This window comes from Protopterus annectens, chromosome 8.part0 (genome assembly GCF_019279795.1).
Source record: "Protopterus annectens isolate FY-2018-M chromosome 8.part0, PAN1.0, whole genome shotgun sequence".
NCBI classification, from domain to species: domain Eukaryota; kingdom Metazoa; phylum Chordata; order Ceratodontiformes; family Protopteridae; genus Protopterus; species Protopterus annectens.
Window position 1 is genome coordinate 1,636,387,835 of NC_056741.1, and position 18,778 is coordinate 1,636,406,612.

At 43.9% G+C, this 18,778-nt stretch overlaps 1 protein-coding gene across 1 annotated transcript in view; it reads left to right on the forward strand.

Annotated features, from left to right (window-relative positions):
* Positions 1-18,778, forward strand: part of LOC122808522 (protein Aster-B-like) — a 1,382,984-nt gene that overhangs the window by 995,496 nt on the left and 368,710 nt on the right. The window contains exon 13 of the mRNA XM_044079476.1: positions 10,370-10,473. Within this exon, the coding sequence (XP_043935411.1) occupies positions 10,370-10,473 (104 nt within the window). The remainder of the gene's footprint in view (positions 1-10,369; positions 10,474-18,778) is intronic.

The window sequence follows — 18,778 nt, forward strand, 5'->3', positions numbered from 1 at the left end:
AACGATACAAGAAGGATACATTAAAGTTTTTGGTAAATTCTCTAACATGTAGTCAGGTAAGATGATGATGGTGATGGTGATGGTGATTAAGGCAACTGCTTCCCTCACTATTCCATCCACTTATGAGAGAGGCCTCCTGTTCAGCATATACTTCTCAGAGGTACAGGCAAGCACAGGAGGACTATGGCTGACCATGTTTGCAGACAACTGCAAACTAGTGGCCATAACTGACTCTCCGGCTGACACAGACATCCTCCAAAAGGGTCTCACTGAGACGGATACCTGGTGTCAAAATCATGGCCTCAAGCTAAATGCCAAAAAGTGCATAGTCATCCCCTTTGGAAAAAACAAAGTACCCACAAACTACCACATAGGTGGTAGTCCCCTAAATACGGAAGACGTAATAAGGGATCTAGGGATCCAAGTAGATAGTAATCTCACCTTTGATAATCACATTGCCAAAGTGGTTAGAAGATCCTTCTATGTGGCCCACCTAATCACAAAAGGGTTTGCATCCAGATCAAAAGAGGTCATTGTGCCCCTCTACTCATCACTCATCAGACCCATCATAGAGTACAATGCCCTATTTGGGATGTACCTTACAAGACACCTGCAACAGCTGGAAAGACCACAGAAGTACCTCACCAAGAGGATCACTGGCCTCAAACATATGTCCTATGCAGCTCGACTGACGAAACTCCATCTGTACTCGGTTGCATACCGCCTACTCAGAGGTGATCTCTGCCTGACATACAAGGCCATGTCCAACCCAGAATTGATGGACATGCTCCACCTAAAAAAAATCTTATCCCCTCGAGCCACACGCTGTAGGGATCTAAACCTCACCACAACAATAAATCGGATGTGCTGGAGGGAAAGATTCCAGTCCCAGAGACTTCCCATGCTTTGGAACAAGATTCAAATCTACATTAGGCAGAGCTCCTCGCTAACACTCTTCAAAAGAAACCTTGACGAGTGGATGGGAAACAAAGTTTATCCCGGGGATCACTTCAATGGCTCTGCTGGACAGAGGCACAGGGAACTAATCTAAGGGGGTGGAGAAAGCCAACACATTCTGGCTAGGCTTATAAATGCCTTCAGGTAGATAGCCTAGTACCTACCTATGAACCTAGAAGTGGAGAGACTAGAAACTGAGGACATGGCCACCACTTAAGTCATCAGTTTGAATTTAATTTTTTAATGCTCCTCTGGCAACTGTTCCACCATTTTAGCTAATCTGCCAGCTATGTCCTGTCAGAATGTAAACTGTATTTGATGCCATTAATGCAGGCAAGAGTGGTGGGTAGATTCCCTACTTCATCAGTGAGCTGGGTGGTGAAGGGGCCATCACAGCCATTCACAGGCTCAGTTATCACCCAAGAATCATTTTCCTTGGAACCTGCAGCTTTTCTGACCCGTAGTGATCCAGAACCCACGTTAAAGTTATGAATTATTATTATTCAAAAGCAGGTTTCTTACTGAGTGCTTGCAGAATGTAGAATGTGTTACTTTACCAAGATATCCTAATCCATGGGGGAATGGAGGATCTGATCAGATCTTCTCAGAATGAAGGCTACCATGTCAGGGGCCTCCTGGATGGTCACAGCAGCCATTTTGTGTAAAAATAGGGAAGTTGGGCAAGGAAACCTTAATACTTCATGGAAAATCCTTTTGGGACCCTCTTCTCGAATAGCTCCAAAATTTCCCCAAAACTGAAGTCATTAGAGGGGATATGGGAGAGTCACCTTGATTCCCATTATCCATGTCTGGAACAGGTAATTTTGATGGGAAATTAAGAAGCTCCCTTCATTATCTATGCTTTCTTTGACTCTTTGAAGGGGATTTGTCCAAAAAGACCCAGAATAATGATGTCTAGCTCTGTGAGACCATTTAAGCCCTGAAGTACCATCTCTCAGAAAGGCTGCAGGATCCAAGGAAAATGGTTCTTGGGTGATAACTGGGCCTGTGAATGGCTGTGATAGGGCCTTCACCACCTGGCACACCGATGAAGTAGGGAATCTACCCACCACTCTTGCCTGAATCAATGGCATCAATATTGTAACAATCAGGATGGCATTGATTAACAGTAGTACACCTTTTGGTAACAGATGGTCCACTGACCATTCCATCAGTGCCAACATATGGGATCTTGATGATGAAGGATGAAAAACTGAAGCTACTGAAACACAGAGTCAAGCTAAGGGGGCAGGCAGTAACACCAGCCTTACCTCTCTAGGAATTGGTGCCAGAACCAGAAATGCTGACAGCAAAATGAGAGCCAGAGAAATCCTCCAGGTTCTGATGGCATTTACATCAAAAGACAGGACCAGTACTGGGGACAAAACTGACTAGATGACTATAGGTCCATCTGCCATTTTCTCTGAATCCCATAGCTTGTACCTAGACCTACTGGAGACAGTCACCATTAAACCAAATACCCTATTCATGGGAGACTTTAATTACCCCTCTTTAGACTGGGAAGCATCCACTGCCTCAAGTTCACAGGCACAATGATTGCTGGATTTTGTTAATACAAATACCCTTGACCAGACAGTGCTCACACCCATCAGAGGTTTCAAAAATACTAGTCCTGTCCAGATAATTTTTCCTCAGGTAGACAGCAAATGTTGGAGGTGTGATGGGGAGGAAAGAGGTACTTGGGGACATATTATCTGGGAGTGCAGTGGGTTGGCAAACTTCCTTGTGGGATGCATTGTTGGAGACTCTGGGTGAGTGGATTGGTCTGATGAGGGAGATAATTTTTCTGAGCTATGATACAGAATCAGAATTGGCTAAACATGATTAAGCCTTGTTGTGTCTAATTATGGTGGCTGCCAAAAAAGCAGTTACTAGAAAATGGAAATCAGAATCTAAACCAACTATATTGGAAGAAGTGAATATGGTAACAGAGATAAAACAGCTGAAATTGAGATCTTTAGAAAAGGGTAGAAGCATACTACATAGTTGTATAGAGACTGCTGTACCTCCTGGGAGTAAACCAAAACAAACCCTATAAACAAACCACACTATGGTGAAATCGTAACCTTAATAGAGTATATGACTAAAAAGAAAAACGTCATGGCTAAAATCAGGAAGAACAATTCCCATAATGGTAAGAGCTGTCTAATTAAACTAGGCAGGAAACTTAGAGGCCTAATTAAGTCCAAAAATCCCATTTTTAAGGTCAAGGTAGCCTCATAGGTTAAAGACAACCACAACGCCTTCTACAGTTGTGTCCATAACCCCAAAGGCAGCACACAGTAGTGTGCTGAACTGGTCGGTGAAGGTGCCACCTTCCTGGAGCAGAGTGACATAGCAAATCTTCTGGCTGACAAATTTAGCTCAAACTTCAAACCTGCCCCCCCCCCCGCACCTCTATGAAATACCTGCTGGCATAGCCCCCCCCCATCCAGCTATTATCAGGCAGCAGGTTCTGGTAGCACTCACTAAAGCCAAAAATACAGCCTCAGTGGGCCCTGAAAATATCTCGGGATGCCTTCTAATTAGCTTGAAACATGACCTATCAGGACAATGAGTCAATTTTCAACTATAACCTCAAAACAGGCTTTGTACCATGAGAATGGAGGCGGTCCCTCTTCACATTGGTGAACCATCAACCAACCCCAGAAACTACAGACCCATTAGTCTGACTGGTCTAATATGCAAAGCCATGGAACAAATTATCATGGAAATGATCAGCAAGGACATAGGCAACCATCAGACACTGGTCTCAATCCAGTTTGGCTTTCTCAAGGAAAGGTCATGCCTACTAAACCTGGTGGACTTCTTTGAGAAGGTCACCAATGTAGTGGATAAGGGAAAACTGTAAATACTGCCTACCTGAAACTGGCTAAGGAATATAGTATAATACTCCAATTCTGTATAGTTGACAGACTCATTGAACTGGGCATAAACCCCTACATAACTCGCTGGATTCCCAGTTGGCTCATAGACAGGATCCAGGAAGTCAGGATTGGTGATACCACCTCCACTAAGAAACCGGTCACTACCAAGGTGCCCCAGTGCTGCATGCTGAGACTGCTTCTATTTGGCATTTACTTCTCAGAGATAAAGGCTAATGTCAAAGGTCTTTGAATAACCAGTTTTGCAAATGACTGCAAATTGGTAGATATCTTAGATTCCCCAGTGACACAAAAATCTTACAACAGAGTCTAATAACAGACAAATGACTGGTGCTAAAGTCATCAATTAAAACTCAATGCTAAGAAATGCATTATAGTGCCTTTTGGGAAAATGGCCACCCAGGCTAAGTTTGCCAATGATGACACCCCTAAGAGCTGACCTGGTGGTCAGGGATCTGGAAACATATGTATGCAGTATTCTGGCCTTTAACCAAGTGGCCAAGGTAGTAAGTAAATCATTCTGTGTTGCCCAACTTGTAATGGCCCAAGGAAGTCATAGTGCCACTTTGTTTGGCCCTTATCAGACCCATCATTGAGTATAATACCTCCTTTGGCATATACCTGACCAGACATATGCAACAGTTGAACAACCACAAAGGTTTCTTACCAGGAGAATCCAGTGTAGAAGCACATTGTCTTATGTGGATCGCCTTAAACCCCTATCTCAAAGCTCAGTCTTCTACAGGTTACTGAGAGGTGATCTATGCCTGGCATACAAGGTATCCGCAGATCCAGCTGTGATGGACCTTTTGCACATCCATAAAATGAACAGCATCAGAACCAGTAGATCCAATGATTTAAATTTTGCTTGTGACATAAATAGGACATGTTGGTGAGACAGATGTGTGTCTCAAAAGGATCTCCATGCTCTGGAATAGGCTCCCTATCCATGTGAAGCAGTGTCCATCCCTAACCATATTTAAGTGTAATCTTGGCCAAAGGATGGGAAATAAGAAATTCACACTGGGTCTGGTCCCCCTGTCTGTGATAGACAGAGACAGAGAGTAACTATGTTTAAACTAACATATCCCCTGTCCACATAACCTTTAGAAACTTCCTCACTAACATACTCCCTCCTAATATACACTCATGATACATAAGGACACAATTGGGTTGGGTTGCATGGCTAGGCTTATAAAGGTCCTGATGGTTGTAAGCCTAGTATATACCTGTGACCCTTTGAAGAAACCGAGGAAGACACACCAGCAGGAGGAGGGGAACTGAGTCTATATCTACTCTGGAGGCAGAGCAGGATGAGTTTAGACCCACCTTAGTCTGAGCCTACAGCGGAGACACCACCATTTTGTTTTAGCCAATGTCATCTTTGACTGACCTTGAGAATCTAGTGGAGAAACTGGCCAAAATAGAAATGGGAAGAAAATGTAACATTTAAACTAGATTTTGACAGAGACAACAGTTCTGTCTTTGACAATGGAGAAGAGAATCATAAGGTTTGTCCCTGCCTTTATTTATCTCAAAACATCAGAAGAAGAGGATGACGTCTACATGTCCATTCTGCTAGTTTTTTAAGGAAATGGGAGAAGATGAATGGGAAGGAGACCCCCAACCACTGCCCATGTTTAATGCTAGCCTTGCATTACTCTAAAAGCTCATTATAGAAGGAAGGTGCCACCTTTTCTTGTTCCCTGGGCAAAAGACTTTTGAGTATCAGTTTATTTTTTTTCTATCATGGAAGGGTTCTGTTATGAAAAGTCTCAAAATTTTTGCATCCAGCTCTTGGCATAGAGGTATAAAGCATTGACCAGGTCTCAGTTGAGCCAAGTTCAGTTTCATTTAATAGTTGGGTACAGGTGTTGGGCAGTTGCTGCTGGCTCACCCTTCCTTGGGGGAGAAATTGGTGGTGCTGCCTCACCACAAGGGTGTCATCACTAGATGTCAGGGGGAGTTTGGCATGCAGAGGCACATTCACTTGTTAAAGACAACAGTAACAGAGCTTCAGTGGGAGAGGGTAGGCCACCCCCAGGACCAGCAAGCTAGCCTGCTCCCTACCATCCAACTCTCACTGAGTAAGAAAGGGCTAATCAGAATTCCTGAGCAGGGCAGCTGCGTAGCCTGGGAATGCTGAGCTCCCACTCCTCTAAAGAAAGAATGGGCCCACAGGCCTACAACCATACTGTGAGGTTTTGGAGGGGAGAGAGGAAAAAAACCTCACATTTTGTAAGCTTGTAAAAGGTACCAAGCCTTCAAGAAAACCAAGTATAAACTGTGCTTGTTCTGAGGTGGGATTTTATGCCTGCAACTAGTACATGTCTTACATCTTGAGGATTCCATATTGACAGAAAATCAAATCAAAATACAGGGCCACCAGTATGACACAGCAGTTGGTGTTAAAAGCAGCTAAAATTAATGGCCAGTAAGCCCACTATATTCTGCACACACCTGTATATCTACACACACACACACACACACACACACACACACACACACACACACACACACACACACACACACACACACACACACACACGTATATTTTTTAACATACAGCTAAGATAAGAAAGCCTAACAAAGGTGCAGTACTGTACCTAACAAGGCTGCAAAGGAGGAGGTGAATTAGTCAGTCTAAACACAAAAGTGAAGTCTGACTTGATGCCAAGAGAAACTTGAAGAAGAAATAGGTTAAAAGTACAAACTCAGTCCTGGGTCTGTCCTGAGCAGTTTCATCATGTTTCAAGCAGTCAAAAAAATCAGGAGAGGAACATGGGAGTGCTAATCATTATGGGAGAAGGGGAGGAACTTAAAGCCTGGAAAATACTTTTACCCCCTTTCATGGAGAACATCTGCCTATGACAAGGTGTGCTACCTGTTGAGGAAGATTTTATTTATTTGATTTTACTTTATTATGGATGGATAAAATCATGCTAGATCAAAAGTGATCTCCAAGGAGGGTAGACACATGCTGTCTTGAATGTACACACCAAAGACCATTCAGAAGAGACAGGTGAGGTGACAGGGAGATGCCTGGATGAGATTGGCTGTTGCATTCTGAGAAGATTTTCTTGCACCAGCAGCCAACACGCTGAGGAGAGAGTGAAGTATAATTAGAGCTGTGACTCTGGACAAGGAGCAGGACTTAGGAGTGGGAGGAACATGGAGGAAGACCTCACATATGGGAACCAGATGTAAGCAGGGGACAGCTGTGCATAGTGATCCTACCCTTTAACTAACATTTGGAGGAGGGTGACAGAAGCAGTAGATGGGAGGAGGAGGCAATAGATAGAATGCAAAGAGAGATATATAACATAGCAGAGGATCAAACAAGGATGACTCAGACCATGGCTGGATAGTCTTACTCTGTTATGTAAGGAGCCATAAGGGCAGGATGGACACTGCTGGTATCACAGAAACATGGGCGAATGGCAAGAGGCCAGTGGAACATCAAAGGAATCCCAGAGGATAAGAGACGGGGAATGGAGTAGCAGTCTGCAGAAAGGCAATGATATAGCCAAGGTTAGAAGCTCTGTTATGTGCCATGCTAGTTAAGGAAGATGAAGGGGGGAGCTGATGGATTATTTCAACATATTATCCATCACACAAAATAGGAAGATGACAGACTGGAGCAGACAGTAAAAGTGTAGACTTGTACAAAGACAATAATTCTCATAGAGGATCTGACTCTGTCAGAAGACGGCTGGCAGATTCTGAGCTCTGGGGCAGAGAGGGAGCAGGAGATGATTGAGGTCTTGGACCTTGAGGTATTCGAACAATTGATGCAGGACTGTGCCACAATTCTGAACATGACCCTAGTGAATGCAATGCAAAGGCTGTCATGGACATCCTGGTTACAGCACTGCTAGCCAAGAGTAATCATGCCACTGTGCTGTTCAGAATAAGGAAAAGGGCAGAAATAAAAAGATATAGACAGTGGTATGAGATTTTAGAGGAGTGGATTATGCTGCACTGGGGCAGGTAGTAAAGGATGTTTTAGGTGACTAGAAAGCAAGCCAAGGCAGTAGGCAACGCTATGATAAAGACTCAGGATGGAGTATGCAGGGTTGTGGCCAAGGATGTGAGGAACAGGCAAAAGAGTAGGTCAAAGTGGCTACTGAGGAATGCGAGGCTAGTAATTAGGACAAAAGATAGGACATGAAATAGGTGGAAGAGGCACAGTACAGTAAGAAAAGCACTAAAGGGCAGTAAAAGCCAGTGTTGAAAGGGAGTTAGCAGAAGGGTTCATGAATGAAGCAATGCCTTTTTAGGTACATAGCAGAAAGAAGGGAGGGATGGAGGGACAGAGCTCACATGGGAGGAAGATCAGAGAAGAGTGGGGTAAAGCAAGGGTAATGAATGAGTACTTGCTTCAGTCTTCCCAGTGGAAATCAAGAGAAGCACTTCATGCTGAGAGGTAAGGAGGTAGGACAGGACAGGGAGAAAAATGGACAGGCACCAGGCTAAAGATGGTGGAGATTCAGGGGAAATGGGCTGCTGTTAGGGAGGCTAAACACAAAACCAGATGGGCTACTTCCCAGAGTCCTCAGAAATCTGGCCAGTCAGTTGGCAGATCTCCTGATGGAGATCTTGAGTGTATCTCCGGCTAGCACATAAGTGCCAAAGAACAGAACAGCAGTTGTATTACCCTTGTACAAGCGGTAGGAAGAAAAAAAATCTAGAGAACTACAGGCATGTTAGCTTAAGAGCAGTGGCAAGTAAAGTCTTGGAGAGAATTCTGAAGGTGAGGGCTCATGGCATCTCTTAATGGCAACAGTCAGTCTTGCAGCTGTCAGGAAGGGTCTATGGCCAGAAAGTGCTGAAAATCAAACTTGATCCAGGTGTATTGACTGGGTTACAGGTGAACTTTACAGGGGAGTACCAGTAAACATAATCTACCTGGACTTCAGGAAGGCTTGTGACTGTGTCTCACACAGGACATTGATTGGAAACGTGGAGAGTTGTGGCACGACCAAGACTAGTGAACTGAATAGCTGTGTGGTTGAACAGCAGGACTCAAAGGGCTGTAGTGGGAAGGGCATGGCAAAGAATTATTGAAGTAACCAATGGAGTACCACAGGGTTCTATGCTGGGTCCAGCACTCTTCAGTGTGTATGTTTCAGATATATCTGAGGGAATAGAGAATGTAATCCAGCTCTTTGCTAATGGCACAAAGACAGGTGCAGGCTCCATACCTTTCAACTGTACAGATTTTTGCAGATTGTCTAGATTTCTGCCTCGTATTTTTGGTCTGTTCCTTATAAAATGTGTGGTTTTCTGGAAAATCATTCAAGATTTAAGTCACTAAATAATATTAAACAATAACAGACCTTTGAGTTTCTGACTATAGTTTTCAGAAAATGCATAATAATGCAAAACCTATTATTCTAGCAAATTTCTAAGTTTATAGGAGGAATATTTAAATTCTGTCCCTATTTTTGGGCCTTTGTCCCCCATTCGTTCTGGCTTTGTCCAGACTTCTTGCACTAAGAGGTATGGGTGCAGCACTTGTGGATTGGGAGAAGTGCAGCAAAGGATTTAGAAAGGTCAAATAAGTGGACAGAAAGGTGACAGTTGAGCTTCAGTGCAAAAAAAAAAAATACAAAGTACTGCACTTGAGTCACAAAGACCCTGGAATGAAGTATCAGAAAGGAGTGAATCTGATGGCAAAGTAGCAGTAAAAGGATGCAGTGGTGTTGATGATACCTGTATTTAACCACTGAGAGCAGAATGGGCAATGGAAACAGCCAGCATAATTCTGGGGTATATCCATAGGAGCTCAGCTTCCCGAATCAAAGATGTAATGCTTCCACTGTATAGGGCCTTAGTCATACTACAACTTGTTCTGTATGCATATGCAATTACAGAGCCCATATAAGGAAAGGAAGTCAGGCTGCTGACAGGAATTTAGATAAGGACTACCAGAAAGATTCATGGGACAGACGAGAAGGAATATGACCAGAAGTGACAGGAACCACAAATCATCTCACCTGAAACCAGAATAAACAGGGGGACGGTGCATGTGATTATAAGAGTGAGATGTGAAAGGGTCATTCCAAACAGCAACGATAGAGGGAAAAGAAGGGGGCACAGGCAGCACTCTGTAGAAAACTACTCCCTTGATCTCAAAGTATTTTTTGCATAGAGTGGGTTTTAGATTCATGGGATGGACTACTGGTGTGCTTTGGAGACAATAAATTCATAGAAGCATTCAAGGGGTATGGGAAAAAGTAAGGATGGAAGGGAGGTATAATGTTAAGACACTTAAAAGAGCAGACTATATCGATTTAGTGTCTTTCTGCCTTTATGCTAAAGTGATATAATCTGCTCTTATTAACATATGTTGTGTACAATGTTATCAGTGAGATTAGCGCAGCTGCTGTGAAAAAGAATCAAATAACTACATATAAGCAAATGTTTCGCTTTTAACCATCAGCCTCTGATTTCGTAATTTCTGTTACTACTGATAACTTATCAGTTTTTCTTTTTTTGGTAAGGATTTCAACCGAGTTGCGGTACAAGAAACAGCCATGGGGTTTTGTGAAAGCAGTCATAGAGAAGAACTTCTGGAGTGGTCTAGATGACTATTTCAGGCATTTAGGTAAGTGTTATAAGATGTATTTCAAAGAACAAACTGCAAAACACATGGCACTGCTAAAATACCTTAATGATTGTAATAAATAAAACCGTTTGAATGTACAACACAGTAAAACAATTACATTTCTCAATAATCAGCTCTGAAAGCTTACTTCTTTATTAAGCCATATTTATATGTGATAAATAATGTATTTTTCATATTGGTACATTAGAATCTTAATAGACAGAAGCATATTTGAATTCAGTAACATATTTTTGCTGTTTGGTGCTGAAGTTTCTCTTTTTTTTTTTTTTTTTTTTAATTTGAAATAATAGTCTAAGCTATAGGCCAGTGTGACATTATAACATACTTTGTGCCCAATGGCCATACATGACCTTAATTCTCAATATAAGTTAGCACTGGAAGTACTCCAGATAACTCCCTCCAGAAGCAGCTGTCAATACCGTGTATAATATATAGTGCGTGAGTGTATATATAACACAAACACACATGTAGTTAGCTTGTTTACAGATAAGCCTGCAGGTCACATCGATGGTGACTCATGAGCAGTCTGGTTAAGTGACTTTCTCAGTTGCTCAGTCCCATTATGCATGTGGAAACTGATGGAATCAGACTCAGAACCCGAGGAAGTGAGAGACAAGTTAGCAGTTTATATTTGAAATCATCTGCACTAAGCTGTCAGTATCTGATGTTGTCCTCTTCATTCTTCCTCAGAGATGGGTCACGGATATGACTTACCCACATTTACATAGACTTGGATCTAAGTCTCGAGCTCCTCCCTCTACCCAACCTTTTCAGATCTCGTTTGCCGCCAACAGTGACAGATGTGGTTCTCCGGAGTCTCGAGTTCACAGCGAATATTCAAAGTCTTTTCAGCTAAGTTTTTCTCTTTGTTGGTTTTTATAGTTTGTATCTCTGCTCCTCCTCCGCTACCTTTAGTTTTTGCAGGCATCAGGGTTAGCTTTCTTAGTCTTCCTTTTTTCTCTGCTGGCTCCCTTTTTGAGCCATGCATTCTTCTCTTTTCCTTTCCTTTTTGCTAATACCTGTAAAAGGGAAGAGTTTCCTTTGTTGTTGTTGTAGTTTACATAGCTAGTGGTTGTAGACAGTAGTTCCTTTCTGTTTAGCTGTTACAGGTATACTGTGATTTTGTGGATAACAATGCCAGACAAACCTACAAGATTTAAACGCTGCTCAGAATGTGGACACAAAATCCCACATTCTGAAGCGCACTGCAGATGTGTGTATTGTTTAGTACCTGAACATCTCAGATCAACTTGTCAAATTTGTGAGGGGTTTAATCCTACAGTGATCGCTGATCACAAAAACAAGCTGATTCTTAAGGGCATGTTACCTGCTTCGGATACTTCCTCTCCAGAGGCTCAAATCTCCTCCAGAAGTATGGTGGCATCTGCTGACCCCAAGAAGCACTCTCACAAGTCCCCCCAGGGCTTCGTCGGAGCTTCCAGCCAAAATGTCGCTACGCTACAAATGACCTATCCTAGACCTGGTCATTACCAACATGGGAAATCAATGCTCCATACCTATGGTCACCCCCTCGTTAGTCAGGTCTGACCATAAGCTAATCACCCTTAACATCCACATCCCACCCCCACCCCTCAGTAAAGAAACCACCATAAAAAACTTCTCCAAAGCCAACTTCATGCTACTCAAGTCAGAAGTGACAAACTTCATAACACCCATGCAGACGGGAACTGAAAGTTCAACTGCTGAATCCTACACTAAGGCACTGTACGAGCACATCCACTCATGCATGAATCGTGCCATCCCAAATAGAACCAAAATGCTCTCATCCAAAAAAAGGAAGCCAATCTGGTGGTCCCCTGCCATAAACAAACTTTACAACAAAAGGAAGAAACTTTTGCAGAAAAGAGGAAAATCCCAGGATGCAAAAACTCCCTTACTAGCCTCAGTAAGAAACTGAGATGCCTCATAAAATCCTCCAAAGCTAGTTACGAAAATAAAATTGCCAAAGATTCCAAAGACAACCACAAAGCATTCTATAACTATGTCAAGAATCTAAATGGCAATGCTCAGGTCTGCTCTGAGCTAAAACAGAATGGCATTAAATATACTGATCCAAAGGATATTGCCAATATCCTGGCAGATCGATTCAGTGCCAACTTCACCCCTCTCACCCCCTAAATGGCCCATCTCAATACCGGAAGATTGCCAAATTCCAGTAATAACGGCCACACAGGTACAAAACGCACTCTCTAAAGCCAAGAATACAGCATCCATGGGACCAGATGACATCCCGGGCTGTGTACTACATGAACTACAATATGAACTGGCACCTCACCTAAGTGTCATGTTTAATCATAGCCTCACCTCAGGTTTCGTGCCCACTAAGTGGCGCAGAGCTACAGTTATCCCAATCCACAATGGGGGATCCACTTTGGATCCCGGAAACTACCGTCCCATCAGTCTGACAAGCCTTATCTGCAAGGCCATGGAGCGTATTATCATGGAACTTATAAACAAAGACATTGTCAACCTTCAAACACTGGACCCCACCCAGTTTGGGTTTGTGAAGGGCCAATCTTATCTCCTGAACCTGATTGACTTATTTGAATCGGTCTCCAGAGCCATGGACAAGGGTAAGGTGGTCCACACAGCCTATCTAGACCTTGCCAAGGCCTTTGACACCATCCCCCACTCTGGAATCATAGATAAACTTACTAAGTTGGGCATTAATCCCTATGTCACCCAATGGGTTGCTAAATGGCTTACTGATAGAACCCACACTGTAAAAGTAGCCAACTCCAAATCCAGCTCCAGACAAGTGACAAGTGGAGTACCTCAGGGTTCAGTCCTGGGGCCGCTCTTGTTTGGCATCTACTTCTCTGAAGTACAGGTCAACACTAAGGGACTCTGGCTAACAAAGTTTGCAGATGACTGCAAACTGGGAGCCATTATTGAATCCCCAAATGATGTTGATACTCTACAAAAGGGCCTTACAGAAACAGATGCTTGGTGCCAGAGCCATGGGCTCAAGCTCAATGCCAAGAAATGTATTGTTATCCCTTTGGGAAAAACATGTATCCATGAATTACCATATAGGTGGCAGTACACTAAACACAGAAAGTGTGATAAGAGACTTAGGGACACAGGTTGACAGTGGTCTCACCTTCGATAACCACATCGCCACAACAGTCAGGAAATCCTTCTATGTGGCACACCTCATCACGAAGGGCTTTTCATCCAGAAAGAAGGAGGTCATTGTCCCACTGTACTCATCCCTCATTAGACCCATTATAGAATACAACGCCCCATTTGGTATGTACCTCTCAAGACATCTGCAACAACTGGAAAGGCCTCAGAAATACCTCACTAAAAGAATCACAGGCCTAAAGCAGATGCCCTACTCTGACCGCCTTAAAAAACTCCAGCTATACTCTGTCGCATATCATCTACTCAGAGGCGATCTCTGCTTAACATACAAGGCCATGTCAAACCCAGAGCTGTTTGACATGCTACACTTAAAGAAATCCCAATCCCTCAGAGCTACACGCTCCAGGGATCTAAACCTTGTCATCACAATAAACAAAACATGCTGGAGGGATAGGTTCCTGACCCAGAGACTCCCCAGACTCTGGAATAGATTGCCCATACATGTCAAGCAGAGTGCCTCTTTGGACCTCTTCAAGAGGAACCTTGACAATTGGATGGGAGAAAGGAAATTCACCCCAGGGATCACGTCAGTCACCCTGCTAGACAGGGGTCCAGGAAAGTAAATAATGTGGGAAGAAATAGCCAGGGAATTGTTATGGCTAGGCTTGTATAGGCCCTAGGGCTGATAGCCTAGTACCAACCTATGAACCTATGAACCTATGTCAAAGCATTCTGATCCAACATCATTGGATTTGAGACCTACTTCTGAACCAGTGGATCTGAGGCATTCCTCGGACCTGACTGATTCTTCAGTGCCAAAACCCTCTCCTAGGCCTTCTACCTCTACCTCTGATCCAAAGCCCTCAGATCCGAGAGCTCGGAGCTGGACGTCAGAGTTTACGGTTAGGTCGGTTCCCCCTATGGTACAGTCCAAGATACTTCAAACTCTGAGCAAACATTCCCAACCAGGGTCTATGGCTTCTTCAAGGTCTTCCAGGAACCTTTAGAAAATTGCTGTGGGCAGGATGCTAAGAAAGATCTTCAAGACTCAGATCCAGATGGGAGTATTGCCCACTCCATCACCTCTGGGATCTGTGACTGCTGCTATTACAGTACAGTCTACTTCTCTGATCTGACCATCGGTATCAGAGTCACAGGATATTAGCCACCCAACAGAGTCTGTGTCGGATCCGAGGCTTTCTTCCTTGACTCCAACAGTTACCTTGACCACTTCTGCACTGATGTCATCAGATCAGAGAGGTTCTCCAATCTGAGAGATCATGATCAGATCTGGGAGGAGAGGTTCGGCTCTGACTCTGTTAAAGCCATCCCTTCCTCTCGGCGCTTGACAGCATAGGTCCGATCCTGCCTGGGAGCCATGGATCTGGGGCTCCTAACTTTTCTTCCTCAGTCGCTTCAGCTATGGGGGGAGTTTGGGAGGGATTCTGCGGGTCCGATGGCATTCCGGGTTGTGGAAAGGGTTTTGCCTGCTTAGATAGACCCGACCTCCTCAAGCTATGATCCTCCCCATCCTCCCTCTTTGGATTGGTATATTGAACCTATCATGCCTGTCCAGGGTCAGCCTGCCCCAAGGAGTCTTCAAATGCTTCCCTTGGAGGAAGCTCCCTCTTTTTCTGAGACCTTCCCTGAGCACCCCACACAGGAGGTTCCTCGTAATAAGTCATGGAAGAGGAGGCACATAGAGTCCTCATTGGAGTCCCTCACTAAGGACATGGACTTTGATGAAGAAGAAGGATCTCCAGGATTTCCACTGGAAGGCGTTTCCTTTGGAAGCATTTTCGAGATCCTGTGCAAAGAGGTGGTTGGTCGGCCCAAACTCCTTTTCTGGAGGATTCCATGTTTTTGGTGGATTTTGGGGCAGGCCTGTTCTACTTCTTGGTTGAACCCCCCCCCACCCCGGTAGACAAACTTGTGCATCTAGTGCCTGCTGGGCGTGTAAGGAGCCAGACATGATCAAGCCATCAGGGTCAGGGTTTCTACCTTTCAGAGTATCTTTTCAAGAAATCAGTGAGGTGGTAGAAAAACTTGGTTCCGTAAGTCCACAGGGTCTTCACAGGAACAGCCCGGGGAATCTTCCTCCAGATGCAGAGGGGGAGGCTTCAATGGAAAATGCTGACCCAGAGGCAGAGGTTCTCTGTAGGGTCAGGGCTTCAGAGAACCATTCTCTGACCAGTACTATCAATGCTTCTGAGGAGCTGCCCGACTACTCTACTGTGGAGGCAGTCGGGGTTGTTTTTCACTGCACCTGGGAGCTTGGACCGAACTCTCAAAAAAATGCCTGGGTGCACCGCATAATATCCAAAGGATACTACATTCCCTTCTCCATGTCACCCCCAGAAAAGTGAGCAAAACTCTCTGACATTCCACCCAGTCAGAGGGAGTGCGCAATAGTAGAGGTTCAAAAGCTGCTGCAAAAAAGAGCCATCCAAGAGGTCCCAACCAAACAGAAAGGATATGGAAATTACTCCCATTTCTTTTTAGTTCTAGAGAAAACTGGGGACCTGAGATTCATTCTGGATCTAAGCAGCCTAAATTTGTATGTAAAAAAGGTAAAGTTCCAGATGGTGACAGTTCAGTCCATCCTACAGCTGTTGCGGTTGGACGATTGGATGTCCTCGATAGACTGACAGGACACATACTATCTCATCAAAATAGACAGACCCTCTAGGTGTCATTTGTGCTTCAGGCTGGGAGCCATTCATTACCAGTTCTGGGCTTTGCTCTTTGGAGTCACCACAGTCCCAGGGTGTTTGTCTAGTGGATGGCAGTAGTCGTAGCTCACTTGATACTACAAGAATTCTGGGTGTTTCCATACTTGGACTACTGACGTCTAACTATCTCAACCAGGATTATTTGTTACATATGTCCCAGTCATTGGGCATAACCAATGGCAAAGTCAAATCCATTACTGGTACAGCAGTTGGAGTTCATTGGAGCCTTTTTGGACAAGTCAAATCAGATAGCATTGTCACCCCTTCACTGCATTCAAACGCTGAGAGAACAAGTACAGATTATTCTGCATCACTGATCTCTAACAGCAAGACTAATTAATACTCCAAGCTGTTGGGTTTGTGGCAGTTGCCATCACTCTTGTTCCACTAGCAAGGTTCTTTATGCAAGTTCTACAATGGACTCTGGCTGTTCAGTGGTCAATTCTGTCTCAGCCCCTATCTGTACCTATCAGGTTGACTCCTGTTTGCAGAAAGCATCTTCAGTGGTGGCTTCTTTTGGATTATCTTATTCTCAGCAGACGCTTCCCAGTTGGAGTAGGGGGGCAGATTTCAAGGGAAAGTTTGTCCAAGGCACGTGGACTCACATGGAGACCAGATTATACATCAATGTTCTGGAGATGAGAGCAGTTCTTCTCACATTGCAAGCTTTTCAGGACATTCTTCCTCCAGGACCTATTGCAATTCATACAGACAGCATGTCGGTAGTTTGGTATATCAACAAACAAGGAGGAACCCGTTCATATCCCTTGTGCAGAGAGGCCATGAGAGCCTGGGAATGGGCGATATCTTCAAACCATTTTCTGGTTGCATCTCAAATACCAGAAAAGTCCAAAGTTCTGGTGGACAGATTCAGAAAGTCCATTTGGACCCCTCACGAGTGGTCCCTCAATCAATTGGTAGCGATCCTGATCTTTGACCTTTGGGGCAAACCTTGCTGCAACCTATTTGATTCCCCACAGAACAACAAATGCAGCATGTATTTTGCTCTGATCCCCCCTTCAGGGGAGTCCCCGAGGGATACTCTAGTTCACGATAGGCCCCTGGTCTCCTTTATGCTTACCCCCCTCTACCACTTATTCTGAAGTTTCTACAGAAAGTAGGTGGTAGAAGACCTCAGTAATCTTCATTGCCCCCTTTTTGCCGTGGCAAACCTGGTTCCCCTTCCTCTGGTCTCACCTGAAGTATCCACCATGGATACTGGAACCCAGACAGGATTTCAGGAATCTACTCTCCCTCAAACTGACTGCTTGGTTTGCCCAATTCCAGTAATTGTACGGAGGCTCCACTGTGAGACATTGTGTTAGCCTCTCAGAAACCCTCTACTAAAAAAGGCTTACAAAAGCAAATGGAAAAGATTTGTTTTTTGGGCCTGCAAAGAGAACATCAGTCCCTTTTCAGCTCTGATCTCAGCCATCCTCCTTTTTCTTAAGTCTCTCTTTAAGGAAGGAGACAGTTTTTCTACTATAAAACTTCAACTGGCAGCCATATTAAACTTCCACTGTGGGAATTTTTTTGGAAATCCGGCTACTTCTAGATTATGTAAGGCCTTCATTAAAGGAACTTTCCAACTCAGGCCTTCGTTAAAAGATCCTTCCCTTCTGTGGGACCTTACTGTTGTTCCCCAGGGCCTAACTCAAAGGCCTTTTAAGCCAACTGCTGACTGTGACATGAAGTTGCTTTCTTGGAAGATTGTCTTCTTGGCGGCCATCACCTTAGCAAGAATTTCTGAAATTCAAGCTTTGTCTGCTAAACCACTTTACATTATTTTCCATAAGGACAGGGTATGCCTTCATCCCAATCCCTCCTTTATGCCTAATATATCAACAGAAATTAATCTCACCCAATCATTTCAATTACCAGTGTTCTTCCCGAATTTTTCAGACAAGGTGGAGCATATGCTAAATCTTCTTGATGTCCATAGGCAACTTTGTTTTTACCTTCACAGAACAAAACAGTACAGAAAATCTGACAATTTTTATCCATTTTACCTAATCAATTAGGCCAAGCAGTTTCTGAAGTTACATTAGCTAAATGGATTTTGGACTGCCTTTCTATGATTTACTCCAAGAATGGACTACAATTGCCTCATCTGCCTAGAGCTCATTTAACCAGATCTATGGCTACATCATCTGCATCCTCTTCCAGAGTATCGATTGATGATATTTGTGCAGCGGCCACTTGGTTGAAAACTCATACCTTTGTCACACATTACAAGTTGGATATTATTTCCAGAAGCAGAACTGCCTTTGGTTCGGCAGTACTCCGGCATTTCCTTCCTTGAGACCACTCAAGAGTGAAGTAGCTGGGGACTCTGACCCATCTGTGAGGAAGAATGAAGAGGACAACATTAAATTTTTAAGTTATGTACTTACCACAACTTGGCATCTGTGTTGTCCTTTTTCATTCTTCCTCACCATCTCTCA